At 50.7% G+C, this 23,227-nt stretch overlaps 1 protein-coding gene across 1 annotated transcript in view; it reads left to right on the top strand.

The window, feature by feature from the left end:
• LOC104569715 (arf-GAP with SH3 domain, ANK repeat and PH domain-containing protein 1-like) overlaps positions 1-23,009 on the top strand; it is a 30,451-nt gene extending 7,442 nt beyond the window's left edge. The window contains exons 5-26 of the mRNA XM_088536078.1: positions 1,606-1,655; positions 1,744-1,873; positions 4,256-4,341; positions 4,786-4,861; positions 5,585-5,671; positions 6,168-6,268; positions 7,077-7,146; positions 7,586-7,673; positions 8,237-8,285; positions 8,625-8,788; positions 9,089-9,222; positions 9,889-9,980; positions 11,704-11,881; positions 13,785-13,870; positions 14,194-14,309; positions 16,118-16,185; positions 16,818-16,925; positions 17,682-17,886; positions 19,561-19,737; positions 21,016-21,161; positions 21,730-21,852; positions 22,838-23,009. Of these exons, the coding sequence (XP_088392204.1) occupies positions 1,606-1,655; positions 1,744-1,873; positions 4,256-4,341; positions 4,786-4,861; positions 5,585-5,671; positions 6,168-6,268; positions 7,077-7,146; positions 7,586-7,673; positions 8,237-8,285; positions 8,625-8,788; positions 9,089-9,222; positions 9,889-9,980; positions 11,704-11,881; positions 13,785-13,870; positions 14,194-14,309; positions 16,118-16,185; positions 16,818-16,925; positions 17,682-17,886; positions 19,561-19,737; positions 21,016-21,161; positions 21,730-21,852; positions 22,838-22,912 (2,409 nt within the window). The 3' untranslated portion in view covers positions 22,913-23,009. The remainder of the gene's footprint in view (positions 1-1,605; positions 1,656-1,743; positions 1,874-4,255; positions 4,342-4,785; positions 4,862-5,584; positions 5,672-6,167; positions 6,269-7,076; positions 7,147-7,585; positions 7,674-8,236; positions 8,286-8,624; positions 8,789-9,088; positions 9,223-9,888; positions 9,981-11,703; positions 11,882-13,784; positions 13,871-14,193; positions 14,310-16,117; positions 16,186-16,817; positions 16,926-17,681; positions 17,887-19,560; positions 19,738-21,015; positions 21,162-21,729; positions 21,853-22,837) is intronic.
• Positions 23,010-23,227: the final 218 nt, after the last annotated feature.

The following is a 23,227-nucleotide window of genomic DNA, read 5'->3' as shown; positions in this document are numbered from 1 at the left end:
TCTTTAGCATTTTAGTTTTTTCCATGTTAGTTTTTATGTTAGCTTTTTTACCCCTCTTGAATCCTTGAGCTATTAATGATCTGTTTCAACAACCCAAACTCTGTAATTTTATCTTTCTTATCTCGGACTCTATGGGCTTTCTCAGAGCTTTTCCTCCCAACTTATCTCCTGCCTCAGAAGTCTGTGTCAAGGTTTTACAGCTGGCCTGCATCAGAGCTGGGCCTGGGATCCTTGGATGGACAGCTGACCCTCTGGGAAAGCAGGGGGAGGCCATGGGCAGGAAAGAGAGGGTTGAAACCTGCAGCAGAATTTGGGGACTTCCAATGGACTAATGGCCAAATATACAGAAAAATTAGGAGCATTTAGGCAGAAAATTGGGAACTAGCACTTTGTGGGAGTGCGAAATGAGAGAGCAAGTGGGGTGTAGTAAAATGCTAAAAATATAAATATGTAAATGAAAAACCCACTATTTTACATTGTTGTGGTCAATGCCAAGAAGATAGAAAGCTAAGCAAATCTGGCAGAGATGAAAAACAGCTGTCCACAAGAAGTCATGATCAAGCTGATGATATTTCTAGTTGTGTCCCACAGAAATCAGAGTTTGATCTGAATCTATCTGGCATTTTCATCAGGAGGGAGAACTCCTGATGGAAGTTCTGCTTTGACAGGCAGAAGAAACAAAGAAACACTTTGAGGAACAGTGAAGTATTGAACAGAAGTCTAGAGGGGCTGTGGGATCTCCATCTTCAGGGGCTTCAAAATCTGCCCAGTCAGTGCCCTGAGCAACCTGGTCTGAATTCACTACTGCTCCTTCTTAGAGGTGGGTGGATTAGAGAACTCTTGAAGCCCCCTCCAACTTGAACTAATTTGCATTTCTGTGACACGCAAGTTGCAGAGCAGCAAAGTTTCTGCAGAGAAAAGGGCAGAAAGCAGGTGATGTGGGCACACAAACACATTTGAACATAGCAAAATAGCAGCAACTGGAGAGAATATAAAGATATACAGTCAGATTAGAATCAGACTATGTCTTTTTAACAGAGAGATTAACTCACTGTTAGATGAATACATAGAAGAAGAATTAGATTCTCTCAATGCTGTCAGGTTTTGACAGATTTCTGATGCCTCTGGAAGGTGTGTTAGTCAAAGAACGTTCTGACTTCAACAACTGAGGAACTGCTAGATGCTTTCTGGCTTGTGTGTTTCAGAGCAAATGTCAAAGTGATTCATTCTGCCCTTAAAAATGTGAGTCTGTGAAATCTTGGTGCAGATATGTACATGTCTACCTGATGCATATGTGTATGATAAATGTTTTGGTGCCTGGGCATGTGTGTATTTGCACGCCTAGGGCATATGTACTAGTGCTTATGCAAGTAAGTGTGTAGGGCCTGTGAGTAAACTTTCCCTGGAGCACATACCTGTTTGCTGTATGTGCGGGTGCAGAGACATGTGAGCATACTTTTCTGGGGAGAGACAGTCCTATGGACAGCCATGTACTAGTCTGCAAGGTTCTTTCTGCTAGGGCAATCCAGTGGGAACTCAGAATGCTAAAGCTCAAGAAGAGCTTGTCCTGGACAGTCGTTAAGTGCTTCCTTTGTCTCTCCCTAGGAATTCAAAAAACCATTTGAGAAGGCCTGCAAAGACTATGAGAACAAACTGTAAGTTGTCATGCTTCCTGGCCTCGAGATCATACTTGGAGGCTTGTTTTTATCTGACTCTTTTGTGTGTTCTTCCTCTTTCTTTGAGTGCAAAAATTGAGAAGGAGAAGCGAGACCTTGCAAAGCAGTATGGGATGGTGCGAAGCGAGGTGAGCGGAGGTGAGATTGCAGAGGAGATGGAGAAGGAGCGGAGGACCTTCCAGTTAAACATGTGTGAGGTAACGCAGGACAGGGTGGGTTGGAGCAGCAGCAACACAACACAGGATCTTGGTCCTTGTCTGTCCAGCTCCTCCCAATCCATGTGGTTCTTCTGTGCCAGTGTCACTACTCAGGCCACTGAGTAGCCTCAGCTGTCACAGCTGCCTCCTGCATCTCCCTGCTTGCTCCCCAAAAGGCTGAGCTGTGGCTGTTGACCCAGAGTCACGGACTCCATCTCCAGAGAAGGATGAAGCTGTGATCCCAACGCTGTGCTTCCCATTTCCTCCTGCCTGAGTTACCTCCTGGATTGCCTTTACCGTAGCCTGACTTGCCCTGTATGCTGCTTGCAGCTTTTAGACACCAGACTGTGGATTTTGCAGTCCTCCCTTGGGGCTCCAGCACAGCACTGCTTGCTAGTGCCCAAGTCTGCTCCTGGAGCCATTTCAGAGTCACTGAATCAGCATCCAAGGAACAAGCTTTTGTTCTGGACTTTTTTTTTTTTTTTTGTCTGAATACGCACTGATCTTTCATCTGTGATTATCTTCTATCCCTGATCAGTAGCACTTGTGCCAGTGGTACGGCTTGTGACTTTCTCCCTTTCCGAGATATGGAAGCGCCTCAGAGCCCAGGGCTCTGCCTGGTGATCTGGCAGCATCGCTCTGCTCTGCCTAGGGGGAGCAGTACCGAGGAGGGCTGCAAATCTCCAGAGCTCAGCAGGTCCCTTCCCTTGTGCTGGGCTAGCTCTCCCAGCGAGCTGCTCTGGGTGAGAGGAATGGATGAAGCCTGAGCCTATATTAACCTGGCCATGGGGTTGCTGCAGATCCTGGCCACCTAAAGTGAAGATATGAGCAACGACCAGAAACTGCTTCTGTAGCGGAGGAAAGGGGAGGCTGAGCCAGGTTCTGTCTTCCGCAGCTACTTCTCATCCACCAGGCACTATGGATTTTGGTGCCAAGGCCCTGGCAGGCTCTGGGAGAAGGAGGTTCCATGTGAGGCTCGTGGGGAGCACCCCTAGGTGCTGGTCCCACTTCTGCCAGATTTGAGCTCTTCTGACCAGCTTGGCAAATGTCCCTCACTCCCGTTTTTCTCTTGTGTCCCTCTTCATCCCATTTTGGAAGTCATTACTGTGTCCATACCAAAACAACTGTCCTACTGCAAATATAAGAACTCCTTGTCTTATGGAGCTGCACTGACTTAGCCCTTAGCTGCACAGTAGATCACAGGCAGATTTCATTCTGTGTTGACATGAATTCATGTGTGACCTTCAGGTTTCTAATTCTAATTCAATGTGTAGGCTGCTTTTGAGGGAACATTTTAATGGATGGAAATTGTTTTGAACGATGCCCTCAGAATAAATACAGGGAATTCTGAGGCCAGACTTTTCTCAACCTGGCCAGCATAGCCTATACATATTTAGAAGCTGGCTTGCTACATTGCCCTGTGGATCTTCTGTACATGGTAATCTGTAGGTTTTCTTTTGTGTGGTAGCTGTAATGTCTAGGAAGTTTATGCTGTTGTAAGAGTATTCCAGGCACTGATGGAGAAATGCATAGATTAGAAATTTTTCATATCGCCAACCCACCGACTGAAAAGGCGTATCTTAGAGATCTCTGCATCTTAGATATAGCATCAGTTGAGAACTAATTATTTTGAATCACTTCTTCATGGTGGACCACAAATGGGTGAGTATTTTGTGTGGCCATTTTTCTGCCTACGGCCACACCTTTATTTTGGAAAAGGTGTTGGGTTTTGAACATAATTTTATTTCCCCACACATAAAATGGGTGAGGATGGACTTTGTGATGTGGCAGGTCATTTTGGTCTGTAAATCTGAGTGCCAGCTTGCTTCTGAAGCTCCTCGAGGCAGCCGCGAACAGGACACGGGGAGGCAGGCTGGCAGCAGCGGCAGGAGGGTCAGGCCGTGCATGAGCAAGGTCGAGTGTTTCCGGAAGGCTGCACCTTGGGGTTTGAAGGTTTGTAGGAATGCTGGCAGTTCTTCTGTGAAAGCACCATGACTCTGGTGTTGGGTTGCCTTTTGGTGAATCTTTTCAGGGTGTATAAACGGAGCGTTTGCCCCAGTAAAGAAAGCCCAGAAAACTTATCTCCGTGTGTCCAGCACTCTACTGTCCCTCTCTCAGGGGATGCTGAGAAGGGTAGTGAAGCACTGGGAGAGCTGCTGGAATGTGCTTTTAAACTCTTGTCAGAGCACATGGCTCTGTGTGCCACAGCTTCTCGCCCCATAAAAGCCACGACCCCATCAAAGCCAGGACAAGACTGCCAGGAAGGGCCACAATGCGCTGCTCTTCACTGGCATGAAAAACGACATGAAACATGAAGAAGTGCATAAAAGGCATCTCTCTCTCTAAGGTACAAATTCAGTCCCTGTATCCTTTTCCCTTCAGTATCTAATCAAAGTGAATGAGATCAAAACCAAGAAGGGGATCGGCTTGCTGCAAAACCACATCAAGCACTGCAACTCACAATTCAAGTAAGAGCAACCGGTCCCCTTCCTTTGCCTGCTTTCATCCCAGAAGCACCAATATTTAGAGGAGATTTGGGAGGGAATCTAAGTAGAAGGACCTAGAGATACTTCAGTTAGCTCTGCCTGGCTTGTAACATGTTTAAATTCCCTTTTTCCTGGAGATGGTGGGGGCAAGGATCTGAAGGGGATGTTCCCTTTCTTTAGTATGACCTTTTGTAAGGCCAGATGATCCATGTATAAAGCACATCTGGAATGTGGGGAAGGCAGATGGTTGCTAAAATATATTTCCTAACAAAATTTTTGCACTACAACTAAAGAAAAAATGCTAATTGCTGAAAATGTGATTGGTACTGGTAGAGGGGGTTCAGGAGAACCTGGGATGTGCATGGTTTACAGTCACTGCTAATTGCAGGATTCAGAATATATTCCTATGTTAGCGTTTCCTATCAGTTTCTTTCAGGAATGTTTAAACACAACAGCAAAACTGAAGAAGTTTACAGAAAAGCTCATTCCAGAGCTGCAGAGCGTGAGTATGCGTCTCAACTTCAGCGCTCCGAGCAGGATGCAGAGACGTCCGTCTCCAGCTCTTCTTCCTCTGCAGGGGCAGAGATGACGGTTTACGCAGTTCTTTGCATCTATTAATCACTATTTCCTGAGCTCTAACATGTAGTGGCCCCTGGGTGGGAAAACTTGGCTACCAGTGGGAATAGGGAAATTGTGCTGCCTCTACCCCAGGGGCCAGAAGGGGAAGAACTAGCACAAAGGAAGCACTAAATTGTTCATCCTTCAAATTCCTTCCCCAAGATCCTTGCTAGACATAAATCTTTTGATGGAGTACTTTAAATCATTTTAATTGCTGACACTACCAAAGTTCAAAACAACAGCTACAGTGAACATCAAGCTCTTTGTTGCTTTTACACTGTGGAGAGCTAAAAACAGCTATTTTCTCAGAAAATAACACGGTTGCTAGAATGCAGAATGCGTTCCTGTGGTCCTGCATTGCGAGTGCTCCAGCCCTGGGGACATGCCTGCTTCCCTGCCTTTGTGGATGTTTCTATGAACGTGTTTCTGCACATGCCACATATCATGGAATAGGCCTTGGTACATCCCACAGAAACAGGAAGGCACCGAGGTCAGGAGGTTGCATGGAGGCACCTCCACTTCTCCCAGGAGAATGAGTGGGATGTGGTGGCTGAGACAGAGCCTCCTCCTCTCGCGCAAGGGCTGACTGTGCTCTGGTGCCTTTCAGATGAAGATTTGGCAGGATGAGGAGAAGAAGCAGCTGTGCTCCCTTCGGGATCAACTGAAAACAGCATTGCAGCTGGAGCGGAAAGAGGTAGAGTCTGATCCTTCTTCCAAGGGGACTTGAGATGGTTGCCCTGAAGTACCCTGGAGGACTGGACGCAGCAGCTGCTTATCTAGTTCCTGTCCTGCCCTTTGGTGTAGGAAGCTGTTGGGTTTCTAGTCAGCTAGGGGGTACACAGGGCCCCTGGCAGTCCCACAAGGGCACGTTCTTGACTGGGGTAGCCATCAAGCTTGGGGTCCCTGGGCCCCTGGAGCTGTCTTGTAGCTGCTAACTCTGCCCTTCTGCCTTAGGCAATCTGTGTCCCAAAGCAGCTGCCTCCTGTGTCACCCAGCAGCGCACCCCAGATGCGCACAGGGCTGGTCACCACAGCCCCGGGAGACGCCCGGTCTGCAAAGGCACCAGCGCCGCCATACCCTGAGAGGAGCTAGCAGGGACACGAGGCCGCAGCTCCCGTGCCCAACTCCTGCCTCTGCCTCTCCCTGCGGGTAGCTGTGGGGACTGGCTGCTTTTTCTCTTCTTCTGACAGGATTCTGGGAGCAAACAGGCAAAGTACAACATGCACCAGCTGCAAGGGAACAAGGAGTATGGCACAGAGAAATCAGGGACCCTCTTTAAGAAAAGCGATGGGTACGTTAGTCCTGCATACCCCTTTCAATGCTCCTTTGAGCAGGCAGAACGGCTGAGTCGCAAACTTGGCCTGACTTCTGCACACATCTCCCCATCGTGGGAAGGCAGAACCACCTCCTCCATTTGCTTTGAGAGGGGCTCCCACCGCTTTCCTCTGATGCCCCAAATTCTGCTGCTGAGGTAGACAGAGAAAGGTCGATGCCTCTCCCTCTTTCAGCCCCTTGTGTCTTTTCAGAATTCCGGCCATTGTCTCTTCCAGGCTGAAGAGCCCGGGTCCTGCAGCCCTGTTTTTTTCACACCTCGGGCTCTGCTTGTTATTCTTCCCTGTGCCTTACAACCCTCTTGTCATGAGGGTGAACACTTAGGGTGGGTGCACTGAGGTTTTATGCACTGGTCTGGTGATGTTTCCTGCTGGGCAGCTCAGCATGAAGCGGTTTCACTGTAATGGTCACAGGTGTTTGCTGAGGTTTCCAGGCAGCTGTATGCTCTGCAGGGTGAGCTGTATGCTCTGCTAGCAGGGCCTGCTGCTCCAGGGGATGCTGTGGGCCCATGTCACCTCTGCAGCAGCTGTGCTGCCCCTCTGTACAAGCCTCCCCTTATGCACTCTGCCATATGCATTGCTCAGAGCAAACCAAGAGTGGCAGGCCCCATCTGTGGCAGCAGGTCTAATGAGGAGCTGTGGCCCCTGCTGTCCCTTACATGGCTCTTGTGCTCACCAATGCTGCACAGGGCTGCATAGCACAATCTACTCCTTTGCACAGTGGGACTCTGTGTGGGTTCTCTCAATTTAATCTCTCCTTTTTTCCAGGTTGAGAAAAGTCTGGCAGAAGAGGAAATGTACCATCAGCAATGGCTACCTTACCATCTCCCATAGTACGGTAGGAACTGCTTTTTCCAACCCCAAGCTGTTGCTGCATTGGAACCGCTGCCACCACTGCAGCAGCCTCACAGACTTCCTGGGAGCCTGGCAGAGCTCTTGTGCCCAGGCTGCCCAAATGCAGCCTTTGTGGGGCTCTTTCCCTCAAGACCTAAGTCCCAAGAACCTGAGAAAGTTTTAGACAAACTCAGGAGGGTCTTTTGCACATCTTCACATGGTAGAGTGTGAGCCTGGGGACTGGTGGCTCCAATATGGGGTGGCAGTCCAGTAAGCAAAAGTCTTGCTATTTCTTGTGTTGCTCTGGAGAACGGAGCAAGGATGAAGTGGTGGGCCAGAGATTCACTGCGCAGCAGTCTGAGGCACTGCACAGCGAGGCGGTGATAGCTTCTGCCAGGCTGCAGCCCTTAGGCAGCGCTGAGTCTTCTTCCTTCTGTTCGTAGCTCAACCGCCCACCAGCCAAGCTGAATTTACTGACATGCCAGGTGAAGCCGAATGTGGACGACAGGAAATGCTTTGATCTGGTTTCACGTGAGTCCTGGCACCTGTTCTGTGGCTCCTCTGAGAAAAGTCCCGAGAAACAGCAGCAATTTCTGTTCAGAAAGGCAGTGTAGGCCAAGGCGAGGTGAAACTCTGCTGCTTGGAGCCATGGCTCGCCATGGGAAACAATGTTGGGAAGCAGCTCTGCTCAGAAGCAGCAGTGCATGTTCCAACATGAGTGGCTGCTCTGCCACAGCACAGCATTGTGGAAGGCACGTGTGGACCATGGGCAGCAGCTTAGCTGGCAGGAGCAGCCCTCTTTCCCGGTATGGGAGCAGGTCCCTTTGCTTGGGGTGCACCATGGAGGGACTGGGGCTAGCAGAGTCACAGGCAGTGTCCACGCCAGGTGCCTGAGTTGAAGTTTTCTCTCCCCTGTGCCCGGCTGAGCCCAGCTCAGGCTTGTCCTGTGGTGAGTCTGCCAGGTGGGATGCAAGTGTGGGACAGCAAGCTCCATGCAGGCCTTCCAGGCAGCCCTGTCCTACTCCCACTAAAGTCAAGCCCTTTTGGATCCGGGTTCTTCAAGGTCTGGAGGAAAATCACTCTGTGTGTTTCAGATAACCGCACCTACCACTTCCTGGCAGAGAATGAGCAGGAATGTGTTGTGTAAGTACTGCTGGCAGAGAATGCTGGCTGGGGACAAAACGTGCTCCTCTGGCTGCTGCGGAGGAGTCAGAGCTGGCTAATGAAGCAGCACTGTGTCCTGCCCGGCAAACAGGGCGCAGGGCCCAAGTGAACGCTTTGGCACCCAATTTGCTGCTAGATTCACTTTCAGGAGCTCTGTGTTTATTTGGTCTGGGCAACGTGGGCTTCCACTCTTCCTTGCTGTGCCTGCACTGGCTGTGCAGCAATGGGACAAGCCCTGATGCCCTCTGCTGTGCTCCCTGCAACCTGAGCGTGGTGACACAGGGCTCCTCTGCTAAGAGCAACTTTCTGTCCCTGCAGATGGGTGTCCGTCCTCAGCAACAGCAAGGAGGAGGCTCTAAACGTGGCCTTCAGCAAGGCACAAAGTGGTGGCGAGAGCAGCAGGGAGGAGCTGACCCAGGCCATCATTGAGGAAGTTAAATGCAAGCCCGGGAACGGAGAATGCTGTGACTGCTCAGCACCAGGTGAGAGCCAGCCCGCAGCTGTAGTGGCCATTGCTCAGGCTGCCTGTGTCACCTTTCTCTGGGGGACAGAGAGAGCTCTGCTCTTCCCTCTGCAGCAACCAGCTCTGCCGCAGCCCAGCCTGCAGAGACCCGCAGTTCTGGAGCTCGCCATTGTGCTCTTTGATGCCAGCTTGGTACCAAAAGCAGCCCCGTTGTGCACATGCATGCCTTGTGCCCAGTGCCCCGAGGCTGCAGGGAGGGAGGGCCGGTGAGTGGCAGGGGCAGGAGCTGCGTACTAGCCCAGCAGTGTTATCTCTACAGATCCCACTTGGCTCTCCATTAACTTGGGCATCCTGATCTGCATTGAGTGCTCTGGGATTCACAGAGAGATGGGTGTGCATCTTTCCCGCATCCAGTCGCTATCTCTGGACAAGCTGGCAACCTCAGAATTGCTGGTAGGATGTTGTCAGAAGGGTGCTCTGTCCATATGCCTCTCTCTGCTCCTGTGGCCCTTCTGAATCCAGATGGAAGGGAATTCACTGCATTTTTCCCTTGTTCAACTGGCCCATCCTCAGCTGTAATTCTGGGAGTTTAGTGATTATTGTAACAGGAAGTGTTGTCTTTGAAGAGAAGGATGTTGTTTCACCTTTCCTGGATCATCCATCTCCCATGCTCAGTCCCTTCCCTCAGCTGTTCTCATGCAGGGGAGCTGCAGGGCAAGTCCAAGCCCAGTCTGGTGCACAGTAGAGGGAAGGGAAAGTGGAGGGAGGGTTTGCAAAGGCCTCAGGGCTCGTGATACAGCTGTGGGTAGGTCAGCAAGGACTGGCTAGGGAGTTGCTAGTAGCTGGTAAGTATCAGTCAAGGAACGAGAGTGGCAATGATCATTGGTTGCCTGGATATGATCCCAGGAGCTGGTGCTGGAGTGGCAGGTCTCCACAGTATGTGGGGCAGAGTCCCTGTACCATTGGGCATACTCATCCAGGGGGCCATTCACTGCCCCTTGACACATTGTCCCACTGAATATAAAGTGCTGAAGGTCAAGATCCCTCACCCTGAGCTCCTTCTCCTGCTGCCAAGCATGTGATAGTCCTATGCCACCCCATGGGTTGGTTGTTTTGCAGCTGGCAAAGACTATTGGCAACTCCTGCTTCAATGACATCATGGAAGCGAAGATCCCCAGCTCTACAACGAAACCCACAGAGCACAGTGATATGTAAGTTGCCCTGCAAGAGTGACATTTGTGGGGGGTTAGGTGTGGGACCCTTGTTTGTGGCTGTGCTCCATGGGTCTGTTAGTTCCCCATGATAACCAGGCATGTGTACGATGCCAAATCTCCCTGCCCAGATGGTAACTTCTGTTGAGAAATAATTTCATCGAGCTCAACAGGAAAGGACTGATAAAGGGGAATGGAGGGTCAAGGAGACCCAGCAGGATGGTGTAGGGGGTGGCTTCAAGGTCAGGACAGAGCCAAGGAACCAGCACTGGAAAGGGAAAAGCCTAAAGAGAAACAGAAAAAGAAATGGAGTTGCCAGGCAGGATGACCCTGGCTGCACACATTAGACAGGCAGGTGAAGGACAGAGTGATGCAGTGGGATGGAAGAGAAATAATTACATGGTGCAGAGCAGTTGAAAGTGTTCAGTGGCTGGGGCACAGGTTCAGTGGGGTCTGTGGGCATTGTAACACATGTGGCCAAGTTACTTGTGATACAAGTGCAGAGAGAGACAGAGTCTCTGAAGACTTCCAGCTCGTGATAGATGCCAGCTTCCTTCACTGAGTGTGTGAGGACCTATCGCTTGGCACATTCACTGTGGATGCAGGCCACAAAGTCCTCTTCATCCTGGAAAGAGATCCAGCCTCTAGGCCCTGTAGAGGATGGATGAGATCTTGGATGGCACAGTTGGTGCCAGAAACAACTCTGGGCTTCTCCAGGGCTTAGCACTGCAAAGCTGGGGTGGGGCAACAGAGCTCTTGGGGAAGCAGTTTTTCTGTGGCAGATTTTTCTGCTTGGAGTTTCCTTTACACCCTGGGCATCTGCCCCACAGACCTTCCAACAGGGAAGCTTCTGCTTTTCTTGAATTCTCTTCTCCAGCTGGAGGTTCCCAGGTTACTCAGTCATTCTCTGTCTGAAAGCTGTTCTGTTTTTGTTGATCACTGTTGTCTACTCTGTGTCATGTGATGCTTCTCACTCCCTGTGCTCCTTCCCCTCATTCTCACTGTGCAGACAGCTGAGCTCATTTCATGAACTATGAGGACAGACACAAAGGATAGAAAGGCAGAGGACAGGACTGGGGAGGAAAGGAAGTGAGAAGACAGTAGCAAACAGCACCAGGCCAGTGCATAAAACCCTAGTGCACTCAGCACTGGAGTCTGCCCTCCTGGCAGAGAGCTGTAGGAGGCAGGGAGAGGTACAGGGAACACTAACGAGCAGAGCCTGAAGTGTGAAAAAAAAAATTAACGTTTGCAGGGGCTTGGGCTCTTCATCCTGGAAAATACCATGGCAGGAGGTCTGCACAGTCATGGGAGGCCGAGAAAACAGGAGAGGCATCAACTGCTCCCTGGGCCTCCCAGCAGCAGAACTTGGGGCGTCGGAGGAAAGCCCCTCCCAAAGCAAATGAAGGAGGTGGTTCTTCCTTCCCACGATGGGGAGGTGCATGCAGAAATCTCCCTGTCCCAGCACTGCAGACATGGACGCTTAAATGCAAGATAAGGACTCATTCAATTACATAACTCCAGGAGAAGAAGCTTTAAGAAAACCAGTGTTTTGCAAGTTGTGAATGCTGCTATAGAGAGGTGTGGGGGTGGAGCAGAGATAGGAAATGTGCGAAACTGCCTAGTAGGGAAAGTAGCTGGGGCAGGAGAAGAGGAGGAGTCGTTGTGACAATGCTTGCTTGGTCTTTGTGTGGGTCCTAACTTCTGTTCTGTTTGTCTCTGCTAGGGCCTTTCGGAAAAATTTCATAATTTCCAAATATATTGAAAAAAAATATGCAAAGAAGAGCCCTGCCACTCACCATCAAGGCCTGCCAGAAGCCATCATGTACAAGGAGATATTTTCTTTGCTCCAAGCTTATGCTGAGAATGTGGATTTGAGCAAGCCTGTGCTGGCACCTCTGCAGGTACAACTCCCCTCTGCAGTGCCACTGGGAGCACAGGAGCAGTCCTGGCACCATCACCAAATGGGGGGATTGCAGAGGACTGGAGGAGTCTGAAAAGGAGGTGCTCGCAGGGAAGGGAGGTGCTCGCAGGGAGCCGCAGAGCAGCCCTGCTCCCCTGATGGAAGCTCTGACTCCAGGGCAGGCTGAATTCCCAGGCTCAGAGAACCCAGCACCTCTTCCCTCCTATTCCCAGCTGCAGCTGGTAGCTGTTACTTGGAAAAGGTTTTTTTGCCGGGCTGGCAAGTTCTTCACCATCAGTTTCATCCTGCTTCCTGCAGCAGCGTCGACAGGGAAGGCAGGCAATTAGGCTTCTCTTCTGGGCAGCTGGACACATACTGTGGCACAGCTGCCACTGTGAGCGATGCCAGCATGCAGCATGTGGGCAGCAATTCTGTGGGCTACAGAATCATCCAAGCAACATTAAAAGGATACTTTGCTGGTTTCAAATAATGAGGAGTGTGATGAGGATCCTGCCTGCTGGCCTTGCCTCCACAGTGCCCTCTGTAGTTCCCCCTCTCCATCAGAGTCTCCTGTCCCTCTTGCAGACACAGAGCAGTCTCACAGGTCCATATGAGAAACAGCTTTACACTGTTCTCTCCACCTGTCCGCAAAGGTCCCTCTGTCCATGAGGGAGCAGTGTTTGTCAGGGAAAATGGTGCTTTCTGTGGTCTGAGTGTAGCAGCTAGATTTGAGGGAGGTGAGGAACATCACGATAGATGATAGTGGCAGTGGCAGTGGAGCTTTTAAAGGCCAATTTATAATCAACTGTTACTTGTAAACTTCTGAACAGTTTTCAGACCCTCAAAATGTCCAAGTCGTACTTGGAAATTGCAGGCTGAAAATTCGGCTAGCTTTTTTTTTTTTTTTTTTTTTTTATCCCAGGCCAAAATGTAAATCCTCACTGAAGGAGCAGTCTTAAGTCGAGGTGTTTGCTCTTGGCTTCTATGGGGATGCTGCTGTTCCATTTCTTTTCCTAGAGAGCAAGCTTGTGGGTGATCTCTCGAGAAAACTGAGAGAGTAAACGGCTGCAGTGAGCAAGAAACACATTCAGAAGTGATAGGCTGTGGGACAAACTGGCAAGCAAGAAGCAGCTCTGCAGAGAGCGACTGTGGCTCATCCTTGGGCGCTCAGTGGCAGCCAGTGAAATCACAAACTTGGCCAAGTTCTGCTGCTCATTTGGGAAAAATCACCTCTGGTTCCCTCAGTTTCTAAATGTGAAAAGGGGATGGTTTATCCTGTCTTACAAAACCATCAGAAATGAAAACGTGCCAGCAAAAGGGCAGATGTTAAGAAAATAAGTGGCTCAGCCCCTAATAAAAAGGTGTCAGTTGCTCAGAAAAGACATAAGGAGGATGAGGATTAGAAAAAGTTTCCTGGAGAAATGTGACTCCATGAATCTACCTCATTAAAACAGCACTGGAGTTCTAGTTGACCTTGCTGTATGTGTTTATGAAAAGACACAGACCCCTTTCAGTTGATCCCTTGGAGGCTGTTAAATGTGTAAAGACACCAATGCAGATGGAGGAACCGGCTGATTTAGTTTTTTATTGTGTACACAAGCAGCTCCTCCTCTCGCCTGTGACATCTACATAGTATTGAATTGCACGTGCTCACTGTCTTGGCCTGATGAATTGTTCTGGAGCAGTTCCTAGAGGAAGCTGGCAGCCAGTGTCTCCCACGTTTGCAGAGTCTGGTAGGTTGGCCGCTGGCCCTAAGGCAGTACTCAGGCCTCCTGTGGCATCACAGCTGCTCCTCCCGGGATCACGCAGTTCTAAATCTCAGGAGCGACAGAGCTTGGTTTGTGATGGAGGTGCTGGCAGACACAGTCTCATCCTATTGCTTGCCGTATGTTTCTTGTTTGCAGGAACCTGGGGAGACCATGCTCCACCTGGCAGTGCTGTTGTCTGATAGAACCTCTTTGCATATTGTTGATTTTCTTGTGCAAAACAGGTAAGCTCATGACACCTAGTGAGCTTGTCATGATGCCAGGGCTAGTGAAAGGTGCAAGACTGATGGTTTTGGAGATTCCTTCTACATGCTCCCAGAGAAAAAGCACTGGAGCAGACGTGCCAAAAAATGTGCCTTGGGCTGGACATGGGGTGACTATCCCCAGATCACAGGATCCTTAGGTTCTCTCACCTCCTCTGGGTCTTTGTTGAGGTGTAGCAGTGGTGGGATGAGGTGGGAAGAAATACACATGTGCAAACCCCACTGCAAGTTTGGGACAAGCTGCTCTTTCTAGACACGCTGACACTATTCACCCTCTGCTGCAGTGGGAACCTGACAATGCAGACTGCAAAGGGGAACACGCCGCTTCACTACTGCTGCTCTCACAACAAACCCGAGTGTGTCAAGCTACTACTGAAGGCCAAAGTCAACATTGCCATCAGTAAGTGACTGGGGGAACCCCTATCCTGTGTGTGCAGATGGTGCCTTCTCAACCCCTTCCTGGTAACACCACCCTGAGCCTTGTTAAACTGCTCAACAGTGCTTGCTTACTGCTGGCGGGTGACGACTTCCAGAGAGACTCTGCAGAACTAGATTAATAACTTTTGAAGGGGACCCTGCCCTTGGGATGAGGTCTCTTCTCATCATGTCCAATCAGGTGTCACACTCTTCTCTGTGACACTTCTCAGTTTGCTCTCCAGGTTCAGGGCCACCCACACGCCAGTCAGGCCTGCCTCTCGGGGTGCACAGTGCCCTCCCAGAGATGGACTGACCAAGGTTCCTGCTCTTGGCAGTCTGGGACAGAATTGCAGAATTGCAGAATTCCTCTGCTGTCCTGGTCAGAGCTGCATTCTCTCTGCTTCTCAGGGAGGGACCAGCAGCACCTCAGGGACCTCCTGTCTTCAGGGAACTACTTCTTCCACCCCAGTTCACTTCATTTCTCAAGCAGAACATGAAAGGTCTGCCTGAGGCCGGCAACTTCAAGATCATTTCCATGCTCTCTGCCACCTGAGCTCTCCTGAGCAGAGGATTATGCTGGGGTACACTCACAGAGCTAGAAGAGCAAGAGAGAAGTAGTCTGAGATGCTTTTCCATACTCAGGACATGCGTAGGAGAAACTGACAGAGCTGACTTTTATTTTCAAAGTCAACGGTGAAACTGGGAATGCTGGGGGAATGGTTAGGTTTGACAAAATGCTGGTTCAGAAACTGAGCATATAATGTTGCTCAGGAACCCAGACTATGGATCTGGTCATTTATGCTGCACATGAATTGAGTTTTAAAACTGGAATCTTTGTTGAAATGGAAGATCACAAATTTCATGATCATTAGGTATCAGCTGAGTTTGTAGGCCCTCCTCAGTTTGTAGTCACTCCTCAGACACTTCCCCCACTGTTTTACACCACAGATTGTGCAGTATCAATACCTAGGAGAGCAGAAAATACGGCAGGGATGCAGGAATTTGCATGCACCTCCCACAGTCTCACAGTGTTTCAGCAACCCCATGTCCCATTGCCGAGGGCACCCCAAGTGCAGTGGCACCTGCCCTCAGTAAATCAACCTTCTGCAGTCTCCAGCACAGACCCTGCATCCATTTGGGATGCCCTGTAGACTCTTGGATGCTGATTCCCTGGAGGCAGGAGTGTCCTCCAGCTGCCTGCGCTCTCCCTTCTCCAGAGTCCCCTGAGCTGCCCCCTTGCACAGCCTGCCCGGGGCCTTCCCAGCTTGGTAGAGCCTGGTAGGAAACAAGGATGCGAAATCACAGCAACAAGGTGGCAGGTCTCAGCCCTCAGAGGAAGGGAAGGTGTCTCTGAATCTGCTTTTGTTTCCTTCAGGCTCAGAAGTGACTGTGATCCTTTGCCTCTCTATTCTGTCCTGTGTCTGCATGTCATCAGGATTTACTCGCTGTCCTTTCTCTCCTTATCTGGGTACCTCATTGCTCTTCTCCTCTTTTAAGCTACCCCTTCTTTTAGATGTTAGGATGTGAATGACCTGCTAACCTTGGTGCCATGAGAAGGTGCCTTTCATAGCCCTTCTTTCCTTTGGTCCTCTCGCACCAGGCATTTCCATTTCCACTTTAACATTAAGCTTAACATTCTTTTGCAGTTCTCTACAATCTCCAGAGATGATAGAGAGGCAGGTTTTGCGAAGAGTTTTGCATAGGCTTTTGCATAGGGCTCTGTAAACAGCATTACTCTTCGCTTAGTAAAGAGGGGGCTCATAGGTTCAAGACTGTCCTTTTCTCCTACAGCTAATGAAGCAGGCGAGACAGCCCTGGCTGTTGCCAGGAGGATGAGACATCCCCAGTGTGAAGAACTGGTAAGAAATCATGTCTCATTCCCCCGGCTTTCAAGACATCCCGACAGCATGGAGTGAAGTCCACCCCTGTGGATGTGTCAAGTCAATGTCAGTGCAGGGCTGCACGGGGCTGTGAGGGAGAGAGCTGGGCTGGAGGAGGGGGATCTGTACAGCTTCCGACTTTGCAGGCAGCACCCTTCAGCCTGCTGCAGTCCCATGGCCCTGCTTGGTGACTGGAGACTACAAAGACAAGTGAGTCTGTCCCTCAGCACCTCTGGTGTCTGTGCCCAGCACTTGTGGGGGCACAGTACAGGAGAGTTCGGAATAGGCCAGACCAGAGCAGACTAGAGCAGTCCAGAGGTCATGCTGTGCTGTGAGGGCTGAGAACAAGCACCTACTTGTGCCATCCAAGAGAACTGACCTTCTGGCTCCATAAGGGAGCCAGACATGACATTTCTGCCATGTCTCAAGCTGGGTATTTGGAGATATTTGCAAAGTCATTGTGCTCCAAGCTTGCAGGCAGGAAATATTGCTCACAACTCCCACATGTTTCTTTGAAAACTGAATGGTTGGAGCTGAAGGTAGGTGTGGTCCTGGGTGCCTGCTGGGCATAGGAGAGGGCTACGTCCTCAGGGAGCTCCTCTGTGTCGCAGCTGCTGCAGGCCCAAAACAATGAGTTCAACCCGCACGTCCATGTGGAGTACGAGTGGTGGCTGGGCCAGGATGACATGTATGAAAGTGACGAAGACCTGGATGAGAAGGTAAGATATCTCCATGTGGCCAGGCAAGACACGTGTAGGCCTTGGAGGACATGCCTTTGGCCTTATATTGAGCCGCCTTCTGCTCACGATTACTCAGATAGACTCATCTTTCCCATAAATGAGGAAAACATGGCTCTTGTGGGATTTCTTATCTCTTTTTCCCTTTCCTTTCCTTTCCTTTCCTTTCCTTTCCTTTCCTTTCCTTTCCTTTCCTTTCCTTTCCTTTCCTTTCCTTTCCTTTCCTTTCCTTTCCTTTCCTTTCCTTTCCTTTCCTTTCCTTTCCTTTCCTTTCTCCTTCTCCTTCTCCTTCTCCTTCTCCTTCCTCCTGTTTTGGAGAGGAATGGGAGTCAGGCTCTGCCACCCAGCCCCTTGTCTCTCCTCTGCCTCCTTGTTGCAGGGGCTGTGAATCTGTCCCGATGTCTTCTGAGGAATGTGTCTGTGGCCTAGGCCTTGTGCTGTTGCGGGTAGTTCAAGGTGATCAGGCGCCAGGTCTGTCACTGTCGCGCAGCCCCAGGCAGCTCAGTGACCTGTGCTGGTGGTCCCAGCTGTCCTGCGATGGCAGTGCCACACTGCTATTGCATGTGGTCCCATGTGACAAGCGTGGCCTGTCGCCCAGTCGTGTAGTAGCACCATCTGTATCACTGCTGCCTCCCATTCTCATCACTGTGGAGTGGTCAAAGACTCTTGTTGATTGCCCTAGCCTTTCTCTCCTTCTGTATGCTCCCTTTTATGTGCAAATAAATACCTGTTTCTCAGATGGGTTCTTTGAAGAAAGAGCATCCTATGCGTCCTCAGAGCTGCTACCACCCACCTGCTCCTGCTCCCAAACAACAGGCAGCAGGGACGGTGCCCCTGGGGAAGAGGCCAGACACCTTCATGTCACCCAGCCACCTCCGTGGCCTGGACATGCCACCAGCCCCCTCCTACGCACCCCCCACCCCACCCCAGTGGGTAAGCCCAGGTAAGAGCATGACGTGGGAAGCTTGCATGGGCTGGCAGGGTCAGGGCCCGGAACCCCTGCGGCATTGCTCCGTCAGATCAGGATCATTTGGGCTGTAGATGATGATGTAGATGATGAGGCCACATCTGGAGTATTGTGTCCAGTTCTGGGCTCTGCAGTACAAGAGGGATGTGGAGCTGCTGGAGAGAGTCCAGCGCAGGGCTACAAGGATGATCAGGGGCCTGGAACATCTGCCCTATGAGGAGAGACTGAGGGAGCTGGGCCTGTTCAGCCTGGAGAAGAGAAGGCTGAGAGGGGACCTGATCAGTGTCTATAAGTACCTCAAGGGAGGCAGTGAGGAGGATGCTGCTGGCCTCTTTTCAGTGGTGGCCACTGAGAGAACTAGAGGAAATGGCCAGAAACTAAAGCATCAAAAGTTCCACAGAAACTTAAGGAAAAATTTCTTGACAGTGAGGGTGACAGAGCACTGGAACAGGCTGCCCAGAGAGGTTGTGGAGTCTCCTTCTCTGGGGATCTTCAAAACTCGCTTGGACGCAGTCCTGTGCCATGTGCTCTAGGTGACCCTGTGTGTGCAGGGGGTTGGACTAGATGACCTCTAGAGGTCACTTCCAACCTTAAGCATTCTGTGATTCTGTGATTCTATGTGTGAGGGGCTGTCCAGCACTCGCAGGGCGCAGTTCTGTTCTCTGCTCCCTGAGGGAGGAAGACTAGTTGGTGTTGGCTGGCTTTTCCCAGCATTGATCCCCATGTGGGTTTTGCAAACCAGTGTGGAATATGCTCATCTTCAAAACCCCTACACGTGTCTCTCAGGATAGACACCATATCCTCCTGAACATTCATAGCATCATTATGGTTGGAAAAGGCCTTCAAGATCAAGTCCAGCCTCAAGCCTTCAACACCATCCTGCTAAACCATGTCCCCATCTACACCTTTCTTGAACACTGCCAGGGATGGTGACTCCACCACTTCCCTGGGCAGCCTGTTCCAATGCTTGACTGCTCTTTCTGTGTATAAATTTTTCCTAATGTCTAACCTGAACTTCCCCTGCTGCAACTTGAGTCCATTTCCTCTTGTTGGATGGGTAGTTATTCAAGAGATCAAGCCCTGCCTCACTACAACCTCCTTTTGGGTAGTTGTAGAGAATGAGAAGGTCTCCCCTGAGTCTTCTCTTCTCCAGACTGAATAATCCATCTCCCTCAGCTGCTCCTTGACAGCTCTGTGCTCCAGCCCCTGCACCAGCTTCGCTGCCCTTCTTTGGACACACTTCAGCACCTCAATGTCTTTCTTGTAATGAGGGGCCCAAAAATGAACACAATATAAAGACACAGTTTGTAAACAGTATTGGAAACACAAAGCTACTAGAAGCAACAGCAATATTGCAGTGCTGGTCCTTAGCAAAATACCCTCCTGCTGTCCTTGCCCAGCCCTTCTTTGGTCAGTCCAGACATCCTGCTTTCCAGGAGAAAGTCCAAGATCCAAGTCCTTCCTGGCTTCTCTTAAACATGCCCCAGTCACATTTCCAACTTGATGCATTTCTCAAGTCAGGTCTGCAAGCAGAGAAATGAGTATAACTGTCAAAGTATCTGCTGGTTTCCGCCTGGATTTTTGCTTTGAGGAGCCTTGCTCAGTTTCAGCTTGCTTTTGACTCACAATTTGTTCCTGCTCTGTGTTTAGCTTCCCAGGAGGCCCATCCATCCTTTCTTACCAGCACATCTGTCTTTACTGAGGAAACAAAAACTGGAAAGATCCCACCCCTGATTCTGAGCACCAAGCACAAGCGCACATCTTCTGAACCAGTGCCTTGGGTACCACTTAGTCCCGAGCCGCCAAGTCAAGTCAACCTGACTTCAGGTAATGAAAAACCTGGATCAGGAAGAGCAAGGGAGGCTACTGTGCTTTGGGGATTGGCACTGCTGGTGAGACGGGCCCTTGAGCGGTCGCCATTTTATCACCTGCTCAGAACGGGGCAATCACCCATGCCAGGTCACGCTGGTTGTAGCTGTGTCTAGCTGAGCCTTGAAACCTCCTAAGGATGGAGCTCCAGGCCAAGGACAGGCTGGTGCTCTGGCTCAGCTGGCTCCCAACTCAGCTGCAGGGGAGGAGGGTTAGAGGCCAAAGCCAAAGTTCCCGTGTGCTCCAGTGGGAGCCGAGCAAGGGGTCGGGGCAGTGGGGGAGCGCTGAACTGGGCTTTTTGATATAGTCTAAAGCACCAGTTGGCAGCCTAGGATCTCTTCCATACATCTTTGGTTCATTTAGAGGCTGGATTTTTCCTGCCTGTGGGTTCTTTGGGAGAGAAGTTTCTCCAGAAGTCGGGGTGATTTTTCACTGTTGTTGCAAGGCCTTAGGGCCTGTAAGAACTCTTGCATGAGCTCTGGGTTGAGAGAGAGAAGTGTGAGGTAGCACTGGGCTGTGTGCCCACAGCTGAGACACAAGAGGAGCTCTCAGCATCCAGGAGGTTAGATGGGACCTAGCCTTTTCATGGGTCACAGGACTGTTGGAGATGCTGAATGTGGAGAAGCGAATGACCCTGTCCCAGTCTTTCAGACAGTGCATTTGTTTTGGGAGGTGCCCATGGCAGAGCGAGGCCCCCTCTCTGCAGGTTGGCAGGTTGGGGCTGAGGCAGTGGCTCTTCAATAAAAGGGCTGAGCATCATCAGGTGCAGCTCCGAGCATTTCTCACTGAGGGTCTGGCCTGCTAGAACCCCAAGGAGCCAAGCTGTCTCCTCCAGGGAATAACCACCTCCCTGCAGAGCTCAGCCATGTGGGGAGTGCTGGAGACAGAGGGTGCCGAGCACTTGTCCCATAACAACGATCCCCTTCCCCTAGTGCTCGCAGCTCTCAGGGCACCTTGGAGCTGTCTCTCCAGCACAACCGCTTGTCTCATCCAAATCTACACTCTTATTCCTGCTGCTTCCTCACCACCTCCTCTTTCCCCGCTGCCCCTCTCTGCGCCTTTCCCAGGCCTTTTGCTCACTGCTTCCTTTCCAGCTCCCAGTCTGATGGGGGTGTTTGTTGGGCATGCTGTGCCATGAAGCAGGGCCATGCCCAGAGGTGGTGCCGCAGTGGTGCTTGCTGTTATTCATCCTGTGGTGAAAGGTGGGAGGTCATGACCAGTTTGCTTACATCTTAGGCACCCTGAAAACAACAGGCTCCTTTTGCATACCTGGTCCTGGGAAAGTGGGACAAGCCGGTCCACAGCAGTCTCTCCAGGAGCCAGATCTGTGTTCTGTGCATGCTGAGGAGTCTCCACCCCCTCTTCCTCGGAGGAGCAGTCTGGTAGGTGGTCAGCAGCCAGGGTCTGCTCGACTCAGTTCCTATGTTTGCCCAGATTTATCACCTCTGTCTGAAATGAGCTGGAGTCTGACCTAGTTAACTCTCTTCCTACCACTTCTCCCATGACCCTGCAGCACTGACAGGTCTTAGCTAAGTGATGGGAAGGCACAGACATGGCTAGGCCCTCCTAGTAAACGTTAGACCTGTGGAGATTGCTGTTATTTACTACTAGCTGAAATCCCTGCAGACTCTTTGGAGAAAAGACATGTGGATGAGTTCAGGTTGTGCTTTTGGACTTGGAGGAAGTATCTCTGTATGCACTGGCTTTGCCTCTCTGTGGCGCTGGTGACATCCTTCTGCCTGCTAACACTAGGATGCAAAGCCAGTTAGCGGGAGCTTGTTTGCGTTGCTTGGTGTCAGGGTTGGCTCAGCAGCACTCACTACGTTCAAGCAGAGCTGCTGCGAGGTGACCGGGGCCCTAGATCAAGGACCTTGTGATCAAGACACAGAAGGTATTTTGAATGGAGCTGGTGGCAGATTTGTCTTAATGATGTCCGTCTCCTGCTTGCAGAACAGACTGCTGCTCCGCAGGGTCCGAGCTCTCTATGATTGCACTGCTGACCGGGAAGATGAGCTGACTTTCCGTACAGGCGAGATCATTGTGGTGTCTGAAAAGGAGGACAGCAACTGGTGGGTGAGTGAACCTGCATGTGCGGAGTGGCTCTGGGATTTGCATCTGATTGTCTCCCCTCCCCATCCATCTCTTGCTTTGTCTCATACATGTTGCACCTCTCTGCCTTCCATCTTCTATCTTTCTTCTATCCTCTGGCACAAACTCCTAGCTGTACCTGGGCAACCTGCTCCCTGCGCAGACACTATGTTCCACTGTTTCCATCCTCCACAGTCTGGACAGATGCCGCTATATTTGCCTGCCATTGCTCACGGCCTGGCCGTTCTCCTCACGCATGGCAGTTTGCTTGCCCACCCCAGCCAGCCACCCTCTTCAGGGGCATTGGATACCATTCATCATCTATTTTTGGCTCTCTCCAAGGAAGGCGGGTCCTCAGCCCTGGCATTAACAGCTGCCGAGCTGCCAGGAGTGGTCTCAGTGCTGTGTGCAGGTGCAGCTTTCCCCCTCATCCTGTATGACTTTTCTCTCCACTCACTCCTCCGTTTCTTCCAGTAGCCACAGCATCCTGTTGGGCACTTGGATTCAGTCCTGTCAACCACTGCTCTGGCTTATTTCTGGTTATGATGCTCAAGGAGTTTTGCAATTGCTTTATTCATCTGTGGCTCCGAAGGGCAAGAATAACCTCTAAGGACTGAGCGTGCAGCAAACTAGACACCTGTCTCACTCAGATGGTGCAGAGAGGACCTCTAGTCCCGGCTTCTATCCTGCCCACCCTATATCAAAGTTGCATGCCGAACTGCCTTGCCAGACACTTATGGAAGAGTAACCGGCCACAGAGCTGGGGATCTCTGAAGATTTTCCTTTGTAGGACTATTGGACCCACCTTGATGGGGGCCTGACTCGCATGAGGCCAAGTGTTTGCCTGGATATTCCTGCCTGGAGGCAGGGCTATTTGAGCAACTAGATGGAGCTGTTTTCAGCTAGTTTCACTTGCCTTGCAAACCTTGTGCCGTATTCATGGCTTCTTTTCATTCTTTTCTCCCCACAGAAAGGGTGGATTGAAGGACAGCCTCATAGATGCGGTGTCTTCCCAGCTTCATTTGTTCATATCCTCAATGAATAGGAGCTGCTTCACGTGAGGAGGAAAGATCTGATCAGATGCATAAAATGCAGCTCTCCCACATGCTGTCTGCAGAGGGCTCCCGGGGATAAGAAAGGCAGGAGCACTGGCTTACTCCAACCTGCCTCCGTCTTGTCTGCTGCCCATGTGTCTGTTCTTCTCCGTGGCCTGCAATTCCAGGCTGTCACAAAAGATGCTTCTCTTGCCAGCAGTGCTGGCCAGGGCCCAGCACTCCACATAATGTCAATTTAAACGGTCCTAAGGCCTTAAGGACTTGCCTGTGTGTGTGATGGCTGCTAGCAAACTCTGAATAGCCAA

The sequence above is a fragment of the Tinamus guttatus genome, unplaced genomic scaffold (genome assembly GCF_059628265.1).
Source record: "Tinamus guttatus ecotype Peru unplaced genomic scaffold, ASM5962826v1 Tinamus_guttatus_pri_ptg000650l, whole genome shotgun sequence".
In the NCBI taxonomy this organism is placed as follows: domain Eukaryota; kingdom Metazoa; phylum Chordata; class Aves; order Tinamiformes; family Tinamidae; genus Tinamus; species Tinamus guttatus.
Note: the sequence above shows the minus strand (reverse complement) of the source record. Positions and strands in the feature narration are given on the sequence as shown.